General features: G+C 35.2%; 1 protein-coding gene across 1 annotated transcript; it reads left to right on the top strand.

Moving 5' to 3' along the window:
* The first annotated feature begins 979 nt into the window (after window positions 1–979).
* LOC126877356 (myosin-2 heavy chain, non muscle-like) lies at window positions 980–14827 on the top strand. The gene is made up of 3 exons (XM_050640152.1): window positions 980–1142; window positions 3829–4178; window positions 14555–14827. Exons 1-3 carry the CDS (start codon window positions 980–982, stop codon window positions 14825–14827), a joined length of 786 nt encoding a protein of 261 aa, XP_050496109.1.
* Window positions 14828–15031: the final 204 nt, after the last annotated feature.

Raw genomic sequence — 15031 nt, 5'->3', positions numbered from 1 at the left:
CTAGCCGCCCTTGAGGGAGGGTTGCTAGTGGGAGACGTCGTTCGTGGAAAAATAGGTCTCTCCTGTCTTCCCGTAACTGGGACAAAGACTGTGTATCTGTTGAAGGATTTTAGGTAACTAGATATTAGTGTTTATGACGGTCCTCGGGCTAGCCGATCACGTACTGTGGAGACGCGTCGACATCTGGTAAACATCCTGCCCGGAGAATAGGATCTGCGCGTGGCGAGCGACAGAAACCGTTGGAATGTTTACTGCCATGTGCCGCTACAAATCTTTCTTTTAAGGAGAGCTATAGGATTACTTAATGCCTTTGTTAGATGGAGAGTTCGTCCCGTTGACCGTGTGACACCAATTACCTTTCAGAGAAAAGACATCGACTCCCGACTGTCGGACGCCAACGCCGCGACGCATCTTAGTCTCCATCAGAGATAAGGCCCCAACACCGACTTTCGGACTCCTTGGAATCCACACCAAACCCCCCAACATCCCCAAGCCAGGGTGTATATAAGCCGAGACTTCACCCAGCCCGGGGAGTTCTCGTTCTAGTTGCTGTTCTTGTACAACACCCCTTTCTCTGTTCAACGTTATTCTACTGTAAGTGCCAAAGTCATAATAAAGTTCGATAAAAGAGAATTAATAGTTGGGCTACGACTCAGCTTTCTTTTCTCTCGCAACCCAAGTACCAACTTTACGTGACATTTTGGCGATCCGTGCCAGGATCCATCAACTTCAAGAAAACGAAATTACGCATTTCGGCATACATGCATCATTGAAGATTGAGGGATCAGCGGACCTCTGCAGATCAGCTCACTTTGCGTGAAAACGACTTCTACGGAAAGCGGACTACGGTCATCACCAAAATTGAAACTGGTCACGAAAAGAAGAATATTCAGGTAAAGAACTGGATTCTTTTAAATATTATCGTACTCGTCGCAATAGCTTCGCTAGTACAGACTCCAACAACAGTACAATAACCACTATGAGCAAAAAATCAGAAGACACATCTTCTGTTAGCCCTATGGCTACTGGTGTGGATCCAAGTATTCGGGCCATACTAGACGCTATGCAGAAGCAGAACGAAATCAAGTTAAGAAAACTGTTAAAGGAGACTATTAAAGCAGCGACTAGTCGGAGTTATCAGGGTAGTTTAGTTTCTAATAATTTGAACAAAAGCTTGGAGAAAACAGACGTTACTGTAGGAAATGAAGAAATGGTTTTGAAAGAATTTTCAAAAGAATTGCAGTCTAATGTAGAAAATTCTTATGAAAAGAAAGTATCAATTGACACCGCTTCATAGGATTATATTTTCATTAAAACAGACTTAATGTTTGATGTCAATAGCTCAACAGAATACCAGAAAGAGTCTGTGAAACGAAGGACAGAAGATATTGCAGTATTGTATAATGATTTGTCACCATCTTCGTCACAAGATACTCAAAATTTACAAGAATGGTTTGACAAAAAAAGTAAAAGTTTAGGAGAAGCAGAAAAAGATCATAACAAGAAGGATAATATTTCAATGAGAAATATTTTGGACGGCGATACAAATAAAGAAAACCAAATTGAAACGAAGGAATTAGAAGCAGTTAGTAAATCAACTGCTGAAAATGATACAAAATCAATAGACAACGTTGAACAAAATATATCATTAGAATCTATACAAAAAGTAAGAGATAATGCTTACAATAATGAACATTTGCTTATAGAAGAAGACCAAATGATGACAGCGAAAAATGCGTGTGACACTACAGAATCAAAAACTTCAGCAGATCTTATGTCGAGAAATTTAGATGCTAATACACAAGAGAAGTCTTTAGAGAATAAAGATGACAAGAATCCATCTCCATCTATGTTAGATAGTAGTAAACGGAGCAGTCGTTATAATGTTGCTGCAAAGCCTGCTACTTCGCCAAAATTTGAAGAAATTGTTTATAATCAAACCAGACAATCAAACACAAATAAAATTTTGCGAAGCGCTTTAAAGACGAAATTAATCGAAGACAAGTCTGAAATAATTAATAAACAAAAGGCATCGGAAAATGTAGAAAATAAATTTGCCAAAGAAGAAAAAAGAGGTGTTAAACAAAAATCAATTTCAGATAGTGAAAACGAAACAACTGATACTCGTCAACGAAGGGCAGTTCTTTTAACGAACACAGCTAGTGATAGCGATAGGTATAAATCTGTAGAAAATGATAATGCAGTAACGGGTGTAATAGCAACTGATGATGCGAAACATAGAGGCAGACCTAGGAGATCCGATAAAGTCGAAGTTAAAAAAGATGAAGATACAAGGAAGATCCTACAAAATGAGAAGGGTGGATTAGAGGAACAAAGAAAACTCGAAGAAGATACAAAAGAAGAAACTACAGAGACAGAAGTCAATTCAAAAGGTATATTCAATAATAAGTGCGATTTACTTGATACCGAAAGAGCTTTTGAAATTAATGATACGGTTCAAGATATTAAATTTACTGAAGGTAGAAGCCGCACTCAAAATGATATGGAAGATGTAGTAGAAGATTCACAAGAATTATCTAATAAAAGTAAGTTATCAGAAATAAGGATTGCACTTAACAAAATTGAATATACAAAAACTATTTTACGGAATAAAAAGAATTCATTAGAAAGAGAAAGAGGAGTAAGAGAAAAGAAGAAAATGTACAGACAGAAATTATTTCAAAAAATATATCAGATGATAAATGTGATTTGCCTTAGAAAAAAAAAAAGAATATTATCCACAAACTACATTAGGAATTTATCTATTTTAGTGAGGAGAAAGAGAAAGGATAGAGGAGTTGATCAATAGACTGTGGATTTTGAGGCGTTTATGAAAAACGTACAATTTTAATAAAATATTCAATGTAAAGTCTTTGTTATAATATTCAAATAAATAGATGAAAAAAAAACTGACTTTGCATAATTACTCATGGCTTATTGATCAATCATGCGACTCGTTCAGAGGTAACTCGAGTTGTAAAGGCGACAATTTATTAAAAATGGTATATCTGACGTACGATGCATTTGCTCATGTTAAACTATTTAAATAAGTATAAAAATCACGCGAAAAAAAATCTACTGAAAATAATGTTGAACTAGTTAATAATAATAAATCATATAGTGAAACACAAACCTTAAATCAAGATTTTAAGTTCAAAAAAAAAAAAAAGAAAAAAAAAAGAAGAAAGAAGTTGATAAAATGACAGCAACATGTAGCAGCAGGCGAGAGAAAATAAGCCAAATTTCGAAAAGAAGAAACGATGCTCAAGAACTCGAAATTTCTCGAGTGGATATGCTAAACAACGAATTTAATGAACAGTTGAAAGAACGTGAAACAGCAATAGAAGACTTACATCAAATGTTAAAGCATCAATCGGAAATTCATAAAGTTACCTTAAATGAAGCAAGTTTGAAAATAGGAGAACTCTCTGATAAAATTAAATGTTTTAAAGGAAAAGATAGCCAGATACCGAAACGTAATGAATTACTCGAAGAAGAACAGAATAAATGGAGAAGTTTAGAAAAAATGATTACAGAAAAACTTGAAGAAGAAAAATCCCGTTAGGAAACGGCTGAAGACGAAGTGAGAAAGCTTTCCAAATATAACGAGCAACTTCTAAAAGATTATCAAGAAATCCATAAAAAAAAAAAAAGGTAAAGAATTAAACATGTACCTCAACTGAAAGATAAAATCAATCGACAGGATTTATATGCGAAGAACATAAGAACACAATATATAGAACAGCACAAGATGATCGAAAAATTGAGAGCAAAAGGAAAACGTGTGCATAATAAAAGTAAAGAGAACACATAATGTATCTCCACCAGGGGCGCATGATCCAAAATTAAATAATAAAATAAAAGGTTTTGTTACTGAAAAGTTAGAGAGATTTCATGACAACAAAAGCATTGCCTGTGCAGAGTGCAGTGTATCAATGTGCACTAAAAATGCAAGCAACGTGACGATTACTTTTAGAACACCACAAGCACCACGAAAACACAATCAAGACCAAACAAGATCAAGTTCAAAAGTGAAGTTACGTGAGCTTATTACTGCTAACGACCAAAAATTGAATTACGATCCCGAGCATCAACTCGCTGATCTTCAAGTAGAATGTTCCGACAAAGACAGGACGACACAAGAGCTCGAGAAGCACATAGAGGACATGAAGGAGGAAGTGCAAAAATTAGAATTGCAACTCGACGAGTTACAAAAAAAAAAAAAAAAAAAATACACACGCACGTAAAAAGAGTTCAATCTTTTGGAATACAAATTGAAGAACTAACAATAAAATTAGAAGAAATAACATAAGTCACAAATATGAAGTTGACTTGCTGGAACAAAAAAAAAAAAAAAGGCCAAACTTAATTCATGTGTTAGTAATTCAATGGAGGAACGTGAAGCTGGAGCTAAAGATGCAAAAGAGATAAAATGTAGTTCTTGAACCACAAGGACAAATAATCTGCCCTTCAATGTGAACTAGACGAACTAAAGGGTGAATATAAAAAAGTGGGTGATTTTGGATATAAATATGAAGAAGAAACTAATAAATTGAAACTGGATTTTGAAAAATAAGAAAAATGATCCTTGTCAATGAAAATAAATTTGAAATATTGCGTAGGGTAGAAATTGAAGGTAAAGTAAAAGATATGAACGAACAAAATAATTTTCTTAGAAAAGAACTGGAAAACGTCCAAAAACTTTCCAAAGATGTTAATAATCGCTTACTCGAGGCGAACCAAGAATTAAAAGATTCACATAGAAAACACACTCTTATTTGAAAATTGAAAAAAAAGAAAAAAAAACATCAGGAAGAATTAGGTGATATAATAAAACTTCATGATGAAGAAAAATATAAACTGATACAGCATTGGTGTTCTGTAGAATGTCAAACTGCCATAAAGGGTTAAATTGATGGAAAAGTGCAGTAAATATTTAAATAACAATCCATGACTTCTTAAGTAATTGTAACAATCTTGATGTTTTACTATGGAACAACTAGATAAAGTGCACAGTGACATTAATAAAGTAGAATCATCGATAAAAGTAGATGTATCTTCTTCATTAATATCAGAATCAACGACTGATATTATAAAGAATGTGCATGATATTCCAGAAAATCAAAAAAAAAATAAGTCACAGGAATGTACAGATAATACAATTCAAGATGGTTTAGTAGTAAATAAATGTGATGTAACAAATTTAAATAAAAACAAAAACAATTTCTAAAGTAAGGAAAGTAGTGAGACAGAGAGCATAAAGAACGCTGCGATTAATGAAGTAGAACAAGAAATAATAAATAAGGACCCACAAATTGATGATCAATGTAAAAAAAAAAAAAAAAAAAAGATGAGAAATTTCAAGAAGAGCAAGCAGAGAATACAACTGAGATTGGAGATCATTCAAGATATGTAGGTGACACATCTTTAGATAAAGAATCTTTTATAAAGGAAAATAAGTAGTTGGGTTACGACTCAGCCTTCTTACTACCACCCAAGTACCAACTTTACGTGACACTCTCGACCCTTTCATCCCGATAATCCCAATCAAAATTCGAATGAACCACCCAACGGAACGAGCATAGATCCCTATAGAATCTCTTTGAGCATTCTTCACTAAGGAATTGTCGTCTTTTACCCCATTACGTTCTTCCATCACAATCTTCGTAATGGTAAATGAAAAAGTAAAAGTTTTTAAAACGCGATGGCGCTATCACTTTCTAAAAGCGTCGTCTTTACATTTCCGATGGCCACGGGCACATCCGACTGCCAGATATACAATGTATTATAAGAGTATCATTACCATACTTTTCATGAAAAGAGCAATTTTTCTTGATAACTATACTCTGTAACATAGATTGAAGTCGCTGATTTGATCCCTCTGATATCGTTGTCTTATGAGAGTCTCGCCTGGTCTTGATTGGTTCTGTTGACTCGTATCGTTGTGAAAAATCGATTCGTTGTGTACCTTTTTTGTATAGAGAATTATTTTGTGGTAGAATATAATGTTGTAATATTTGTGGTCTTTACTTTACTAATTTTGTCACTGAGCCGCTCTTTGGTTCGTTGAGCGATTCATATTCCGCATATATTCCGTACTTGCTTCGCTTGGTACTTTTATAATTTTCGCAGTTACAATAAAAAATTTAATTCTTAACAGATTAAAGATTTAACCTCTTGCTTTATAGTGTACAATAATTTTTTTCTTTTTTTTTTTTGTATAGGTTATGTGATCCATAGTTTGAGTAAGTAGTACATATATATATATATTTACCTGACAAGCTTTCATTTCAATCTATATTTAAGATTAATATTTTATCAGTTTCTGTTCGTAACAACATCGAAGTAGTCAATAAGTTTGAAGAGTATAATTAAGGAAATTATGAAGCAAGAGGTTAAGAACAAATTCTGAAAGAGGTTATGTACAACTCAGTAGTACTGCTTTACATTACTTTGCGAATTACTTTTCAAGCATAAAAATAGTTTAACAGCCACTTATAGTTACTTCCTTACCATTACATTCATTAAATTCGTTTGATTTTGTAAACAAAATAACCACGCTGACCAGTCTCTTACTTAAAATAGAATTATTTTGTCATATATCCAACAGTTTACTTTCTCTTCGTAAATATTATTAATAATTTTATCAATTTCGTATCCTTCCATCCTTCGTATAAGTGACAATGAATCCGAAGAGTTTCATAGCAATATTGAACAACATACAGTCAACTACAACACCATTAGATACATCCACCATACAGTCAACTACGACACCATTAGATAACAGCAATACAATAGATTATAATTTTCTACGTGTCATTGATTCATCATCATCATTTTCCATTTTTTTAGCATATGTAAAAACCATCCAATTTAAAATGTTTAAATAACAATAGCCTATACAATATAATTTTATGTAAAAAAAATTGATTATACCGTGCTTTAAAACCATGCTTTAAAATCGATATTCGCTGAAACAATACATCGCTCTGCGCTTCCAATTTGTTTTCGCACGAAGAATCAGTCCACTCATTGTTACCGTCACCATCTCTACCGTAATCTATATTACTCGAATAAATTCTATATCTTGATTGGAAAATCACATATTTTAACGAACTTCCTTATTTTTTGTTTTTTATGACTTTAATTGGCAATTTCCATAATGTTCTATAACTTGACAATAGACTGATAATATTTCAGGATATATATACATACATCATGTTTTTGAGGATTCTGTAGTAAAATAATTATAGGAAAAACAAACTATTTAAGAAAAAATTACCACCTTCGAGTAATAAATTATAGAAGGTTACCAATGTAATTTAAAACTTAAAAATAATCTATTACACGTAACAAAGAAAAAGATTTCTTCGCAAACGGTAACTCGAAAATTACAGCCATTACTGTAGAAACATAGTTTTACAGGGAGAAGAATTTCGCTAGAAACTCTCGACGATGTCACATCAAGCGAAAATTCAATAAAGCGATTACTAACCATACTACCAGCGGCAATCGTGTTACGGAAATTCGTAAATAAGTTAGTCTTCTATTTGCAGAAACGTCTCTGGCAATATCGTCACACTCTTGATTACGTCGGCGCTATCAAATGGTCTTTGGAAGAAAGTTTTCCATTATCTACTTTTGCCCATGGCGTCGTTCCAACAAATGAATTCGAGTTCTGAATCGCTTTGTCTCGTATTACGACTTTATAACGGTGTTTCTTTAAACTTTAAACGATCGTAATAAATGTATTTACGGACGATGACTGATATCTGGTCTGTCTTAAAGTTTCAACTAATTAGTGCCCCGTTACTTTGGACGTTATGAAATGTTGTATAACCAAAGACTTATCTTCTCTTTTGGTAGTTGCATAAAAGAAGACTGAGCCATTGAAACGCTCGAATAGATTAGCTGATTCGCTTAACGTATTTTTACTTCCGACGAGCTAAACACAAGAGCAGAAAGCACATAAGGAATAATACAGAAACGTCAAACGTATACAGAAATATATTTCGTAAAAGCATTAGTACGTAACATGTCTTTATAATTCTATTTATGTATAGTAAAATGGCTTGTATCCATTTTCATGAATTATAACTGACATTTCAAAGCATTCATGTAGATATGTAACTCTCGTTAATTAATAATTTAACAATGCGTCATGAAACGTATTATTTTCGTTTCTTCCTTTGTTTCGTTATATACAGGAACGAATTTGTAAATAAAGATGTATAATCAACGATAACATATGACAGCGAGTATAATAACTGTCAGCAAAGGAAGAGGTCGGTAAAATGATTGTGGTTGATTTCAGTGTATCGGTAAATAAGCTTTGACAGACGTTGCCGGGGGACTCGGTGTCGGTGAAACCGCGTCGATGAAATGATTGTCAGTAATTTAAAGATAACCCAATTTATTGATCTGTCTCCCCTTCATGGCGTTGTACGTCTCTCTATAAAACATATTCTACCTCGGAGGGCTGAAAAATTTAACTTGGTCTCACTGGACTGGACTGTAAGTAAGAAAATTGAAATGCAAAATCCACGTGTGAGCGCAACGGTTTAGATGGAAAGTTCGATAGGATAATTATGTATATTAGCCTGAAAAAAAGCTCGTGGCTTCGCACGCAACACGTAATTTCCCTCGCTGAAATAATCCTATTACAACGATACGATTTAAAATTTTCCTTAACAGACCTCGCAATGTAATTCTTCATCTACAATTTTTTATTCGGCCTGAAACAAGAGACTTTCGAAGCCTTATAGAGTCTCGCGAATCTAAAAGTCAGGTTTCAACGTATTTTCGCGTCTTATTCTATAATACTGAAGACATTAAAGGTGTTAACGATTATTGTCTCACTATGTACGTACATCAAACGAGTACTTACGTAAGAGACGAATGGAAATGGAAACAGCCGAGAATAATTGAAGATAATTTGAATACGTTCCAGGCTATAATACAATTTCTCGTGAACCGTAATTGATTCGCAGAAGGGAATTGCTGCTTCTCACGACTAGCAAAGTGTTTCGCAAAAAAAAAAAAAAAAAAAGAAAAATGGTATCGGAAGGATAGAAAAAAAGCGGTGGCCTACATCAAGCAATCTTCATGCCGATAATGCATTTATTATTCAGTTCGTTCATTTTCTATCGCGTAACAGACACTGGGATAACTGACAGAACGAGCGTATAAATCTTGCATCTCTCGACCTGACTTCTCCCGATGGAAAAATATTTACTGGTCTGGAATCGTGCATCGCTAATTAGTAAAAAAGTAATAAGCAAGAAAGCAATTATACTACCGGATTGGTATTTCTATTTTATTGGAGATTAATTAACCTGAGTAAACCAACAAAAACTTATCGAAAATCAATCGAAATTAAATCACCTTTTCAAACAGGCTATAAATAGCCAACTAATATTTGCAGTAATAAACTTCACTTTCGAATAAAGTATACGCTCTATAAATTGTAAATTGATAATTTCGTTATTATATCATTTTTCTTAGTCTAAACTGAATTCAGTGAAAAGAGCTTTCAATTGAATTACACACTTCATTAATTTATGAATTATATTCGTTACCATACGTACAAAAGAAGGTTGACTGGTTTAAAAATTCAAAGGGTAGAACCTCCAAGCTCACGATTGGAAGCAGATTCAGTTCAATGGTTTAATTTGCCATTTAATTGAATTCTCTGGCAATTTCAGCGAACTGTGGGCTTTAGAAGTGTCCAGCATTCAAAGGCAAGACCTCCTCCATCTTTCTCTTTCTTTCAGTTCCAACCTCAAGTAATTGACCTGTTAATTCGACGCTATATTTACATGCTCGCAAGGCATTCAGACGACTTCATTGCGTTAAATTCGCAATTTAGCAAACACGAATGTCTCAATCAATTTGTAGTTCGAAACAAATAAAAGATAATCAATTTTTCAAAATAACAATCGATATGTTCAATGCATTTGTCGATGCATTCGATCGTTATGTTTATTTAGCATTTTTATAATAAAAGCGTAGAACACATGTACATACACATAATATTCCATGAAATGATTTATACAGAGTCTATTATGAGTCTCGTTTTATCATATTATAAAAGAATGAATTTTTCCCAATAAATGTAACTTCATACAAAATCTCGTTTAAAAAATTCAGTTTTTATTCTCATCAAATTAATTTAATATCGGAATATGTCATTTTAGTCGTTATAAAAATTTTATGTCAAAAAGCGTTCACAGATACATATATAAATAAATGTCCAATCCTATGCATTTATTTAAGCTGAAATCTGAACTTAAATATTTATTAACAATATTCTGACGAATATGTAATGAAAGATAAAAGCAGCTTTATTTTTTTTATAGGATGGCTCATGCTTTTTATTCATTTTATGTTTTTCGTTGTCAGCGCGTAACTACCTATCAGCCGCATGAATGCCAGGTTTTACTACTCAGAAGCGAAGAAGCACAGATGCAAATATACGTTACCTTGCATGGAAAGACGTTAGATACATATAAAAGTCATAACGTAGCTATTTACACATGGGGAATATTTATTTTTGTATGAAATATTTTTGCTTCTGAATTCTCATTATAAATGTACGTCTATTTCCTACGTTAAAGTACGTCTCTGCTTTGAAAACCTTCATTTAAATATAACGGTTAACAAAATATTATTAGAGAAATATTAAAACGAGACGCTAAAAGAACATTTTAATAAAGTACAAATGATTATTTGTTCTTTGTTAAATTGCACTGCTGTAACTCTAATTTTATTAAATTCAAAATGAATCATTTATAAACTGAACCGGAATATAAAATTTTATTCCGCAAAAATCATAAAGTTGAAAGTTAGGAACGAATAACAAATGAATAACCTAGTTTCATTAAAAGACACGTGGTTAAGGCACGCCAATCCGCGTAATAACTTTGACACTCCAATTATTATAAAATATGTATCCTTAAGGGATTTTTTGCGCGAATGCAAAATGCTTTTCATACGTGCAACTGAATAAATGGGACGTGATTTTCAATATTTCTTTTTCTAGAATTTATAACAAAGTAACTTTTTCACAAATGTTTTCGCTAACATTTTTACAACGTAAATGTCTTCTTTTGTAATTAATAATTTCAACATTTCTCTGAACTTTCTTCGTTGCGATAAAAAAAATATACAAAGCTTATGACGTGCTTGTTTAAAAATATTTATACGGAACAAGACTTTGAATTTGTCAGACCAATCGTCCTAACGAACGAATAAATTAAACGACTCGTAACAAAAAATTATTCCTGTCCATGTTTCTCTTTGTAAAAGTAATTCAAGGCAAGTTAGATGAATCGCTGTGTACCCTATTCGCGTAGCATGTGCTTTAACGACCAGCGTGCAAGCGTTAACGGTGTACTTTAGTTTCTCTCTGGTTGTGTTAAGTATTTAAGTAATGAGCATATACTCACTACGGATGGTTTGCATGAGATCACCTGGCACCACTTCGGCTTCGAATGATAGCAGACGCAGAGACTGCAAACCGCAGGTCCCGGCACAAACATAAGACCATGTCGAATGGTTTCTCCTTGGAAATCAGTACAGTCGTCGTCTATAGCATCTAAAAACGATTCTCAGCTTGAATATCTTTGCCATTCGATGGTCTTACGCGCAGTTACGTTAACCGTTTCAACGCCACTCAGCGTGATCATGCTGTACGCGTAGTGTGGTGAACTGTGTCGCGATGTTTGGTTACGATTGTCAATTCACAACGCGCTCGGTTCCGAACGTAGCTTGTCACTAGTCTATCAGAGTTTCCTCTCGTAATTACTTTTCTTTCAAATAATCGTAAACCAAATAAAGAAAAAACTAATGTATAAATTACCTCTTGAATTGGAAAACCAATTACAGAACGTCACACAAACAAAAGGTAAAGCACGAATATTTGGCAACCTTTTGACTCTTTAGTGTAACGTTTCTGATATAGCTGATGAAGTGAAGCGTGAACGCGTTGAACGGTATGTTTCGACAATCCGATACGGATTTTTAAAACATCCCTGAAACTGAAACGGCTAATAGCGTTACGAAAACGATCGTGCCAGGAAATTTTTGTTCGGATCCGCAACGGATCCGCATTGCGGCTGCCACAATGCTTCTACGTAGCATTGATGCTTCATCGATGAAGCACGATTGAAATTGGATATTCGATTTCTTACTGGGGAGAGAGTTTTCATATCGTGTTTACTGTTTCACTTCGCAAGTGTGCTTTATAGTATACGTTAGAACTTGAAATCGAGCTATTTGAGTTAAAGTCGCTTGAAGCTTGAAATGACGTTTAAAGGATATAAGAATAATAGAAGGCTAAAATTCAAAAGTGTATATACGTACATATACATTTCAATAAAAATAGCAAATAATCTCAAGTAAAAAAAGTAGATTCGCGCTAGTAAAATAGTTTCAAAATACTTGTGAAAAGTCAAACGACTTGACTAATTAAAAATGGATGTAAGAACTTAAAGGACAAAGGCGTATAAGAGTATCAATTAAGTAACAAATTCACAGTGACAAAGAGGTTTCCAGTCGATCGAATTCAAATAAATCGGCTAATTTGAACGAAACTTTAGATGCACGAGAAGCGACACTCGTCCTCAAGGACTACGAAAGTTCTACTGGGATGAATGAAAACTTTTGTCTGACCCGGTGTGTATACACAAGATGCGCGAATCTCGAGTACAGCTTGCATTAATTAAAGTAATTGGTTGGTTTGATCAAATTAATCGGTTTAAGCAAATCACTTTGAGTCCAATTACCGGATGTCATCGATGCTACGTTGAAATGGCGAACACCATCCAAGTAATTGATGTCCTCTGTAATTATTTGTTAATCATGCGCGGAATCAGAACGATTCGACCTCGTTCCAAAGCAAATCGTTACTAGAGTAGAGACGGGAATTAATAATTCGTGTCAATTGTTCGATCGTGTTCACAAATTCAAATGCGGTTGAGTGGCGGAAACCATTTATAACACGTCCCATACAGCGTAGATCGCATACACGTCTTAGGATGTATTTTTGGTACTTATATATACTCTATATATATTCTTACTCTATATATACTGTAATATCGTAGAACGACGAACGATTGTCGGGTGAAGAGGATTTGACGCTGGAGGAGCTGAGGAGTAAGCTCGCACAGATGAATCTGCCTATATCCGGTGCGAGATCTGTGCTGGTTGCCAGGTTGAACAGAGCGTGCAAACCTGGTAGATCTACTCCTAAGGGTTCGAAGCGTGGCGAAGATCAGAGCTAATTGAGTCGTCGAAGAGTAGAGTCGTGAGAATTGATAGAGTTGTTAGAGAGAGAGTGTGTGTGTGTTAGATTCGTTGTGACGAGAGTGATCAAATAACTGTAAAGTTATTTGATATAGATACGAGTATTGCATTTAGTTTCCGTTAAATATCGTTCTCTGTCCAATTTATATTTGTATATTCAATTTAATATTAATAAATTGTAAGTAATCGAAAAAAAATTTCTATCCTTATTTTCCGATATTACAAGTGGGGTCTCAGCCGGGATTGAATAGGACAGAAAACGACACGATTTAACGGAGCTATTTGTGCGGGAGTAGAAAAAGAATAGAATAAAATGGCGAACGTTGAAGATGTCGTGTAAAATTAAGGTAAAAATAAGGAACTTGTTAATTTCCGAAAAGGAGATCAAGTTCTTTTTATTTTTTACTCAATTTATACAATTTTTTCGGTTCGCGATGATACACTTTCGATACTTGGATTAGTTAAGAATTTTTTTATTAGACTGACTGGATGATTTTGAAGGGAGCATTTATATTCTTCCATTCGTTGGAGTGGGAGAAGGTTTTGTTTATACTTAGCGTAAAATTCGGAGAACGGCTGGAGTGATCGAATGCCACTCAGGCGGCTGAGAACGGGTGCTGACCGGACGGTCACACGCGATAAGGCGTTCGGAATTTCAGTTTGTTATATACAGTTGCTCGAATTTCGTCTGTGACAAAGACCTCGAGAAGCTGAGGACGAAAGAGCTGAGAGCGCGTCTCGCTAGCTTGGGGTTGAAGGTAACAGGAAGAAAACCCGAACCACGCGCGCGGCTACAGGCGGCCCTAGAAGGAGACGATGTATCGTCGGAAGAAGAGAGCTCCGACGAAAGTGAAGGCGAGGACGACAAACAAGGCGCGCGAGAATACAGGAGAGGCACGCGAGCGGTGTATCAGGACCGCGATGAGTATCACCAGAAGGTATGCGTCGGTTCGGTGTTGAGTCTTAAAGACGTGGAAGACTCATTAGAGAAATTCAGCGGGGATGATCTGCTGAGTGTAAATCAGTGGGTGAAAGACTTCGAGGAAATGGCAGAAGTGTGTGGTTGGTCAGACGCCCACATGGTGACCTATGCTAAGAAATTACTCGCAGGCTCCGCTCAGGCCTTCGTACGACAAGAGCGATGCGCGAAGTCCTGGGCAAAGCTAAAGAGAGCGTTGAGGAATGAATTTGAAAATGTAGTAAGTGCCCAGCAACATGAGGTGACCTTGAGCAACTGGTTGGATTTAAGAAGCAATTGGAGAAGAAATTAGCTGATGCTTACGAAGAGGTCGAGGAACAACGTCAGGTTGTTGGACAATGGAAACGACGCGTGCAAAGTCTGAATGACGAGATGCACGACTTGAGACTACTGTTGGAAGAACAAACAGCTAGGAATAATCTTCTGGAAAAGAAACAGCGCAAATTTGATTCAGAAACTCAGAATCTAATGAACGATCTGCGGCAAGAGAAAACGCAACGTAAAAGATTAGCTAGAGAAAAAGAAATCGCGATCGCGGAGTAGTTTACCATAGAACAGAACCTTAGTGACGCAAGATTGGAAATCGAATTGAAGGAAAAAAGATTGCGGACATTGGGCCAAGAGCTTGAGGAGTTAACATTTGGTAGCAAAACGGAGGAGGAAGTAGCACAGCTGAAGAACCAGTTAGAAGATGCAGAATGCGCTAGAGCAGTTGCAGTGAAACAGGCAAGCGAAAGAGGCACTGGA

This window comes from Bombus huntii, unplaced genomic scaffold (genome assembly GCF_024542735.1).
Source record: "Bombus huntii isolate Logan2020A unplaced genomic scaffold, iyBomHunt1.1 ctg00000151.1, whole genome shotgun sequence".
Classification (NCBI taxonomy): Eukaryota; Metazoa; Arthropoda; class Insecta; order Hymenoptera; family Apidae; genus Bombus; species Bombus huntii.
The sequence above is the reverse complement of the archived record's forward strand: the minus strand, read 5'-3'. Positions and strand labels throughout refer to the sequence as shown.

Excerpts from the sequence above, each read along its gene's own strand:
- LOC126877356 (XM_050640152.1), top strand. The coding sequence starts at position 980 with ATGAGCAAAAAATCAGAAGACACATCTTCTGTTAGCCCTATGGCTACT. Across the intron at positions 1,143-3,828 it reads GACTAGTCGGAGTTATCAGG|GGGCGCATGATCCAAAATTA; the intron begins GTAGTTTAGTTT and ends TATCTCCACCAG. Across the intron at positions 4,179-14,554 it reads TAGAGGACATGAAGGAGGAA|AAGCAATTGGAGAAGAAATT; the intron begins GTGCAAAAATTA and ends GTTGGATTTAAG.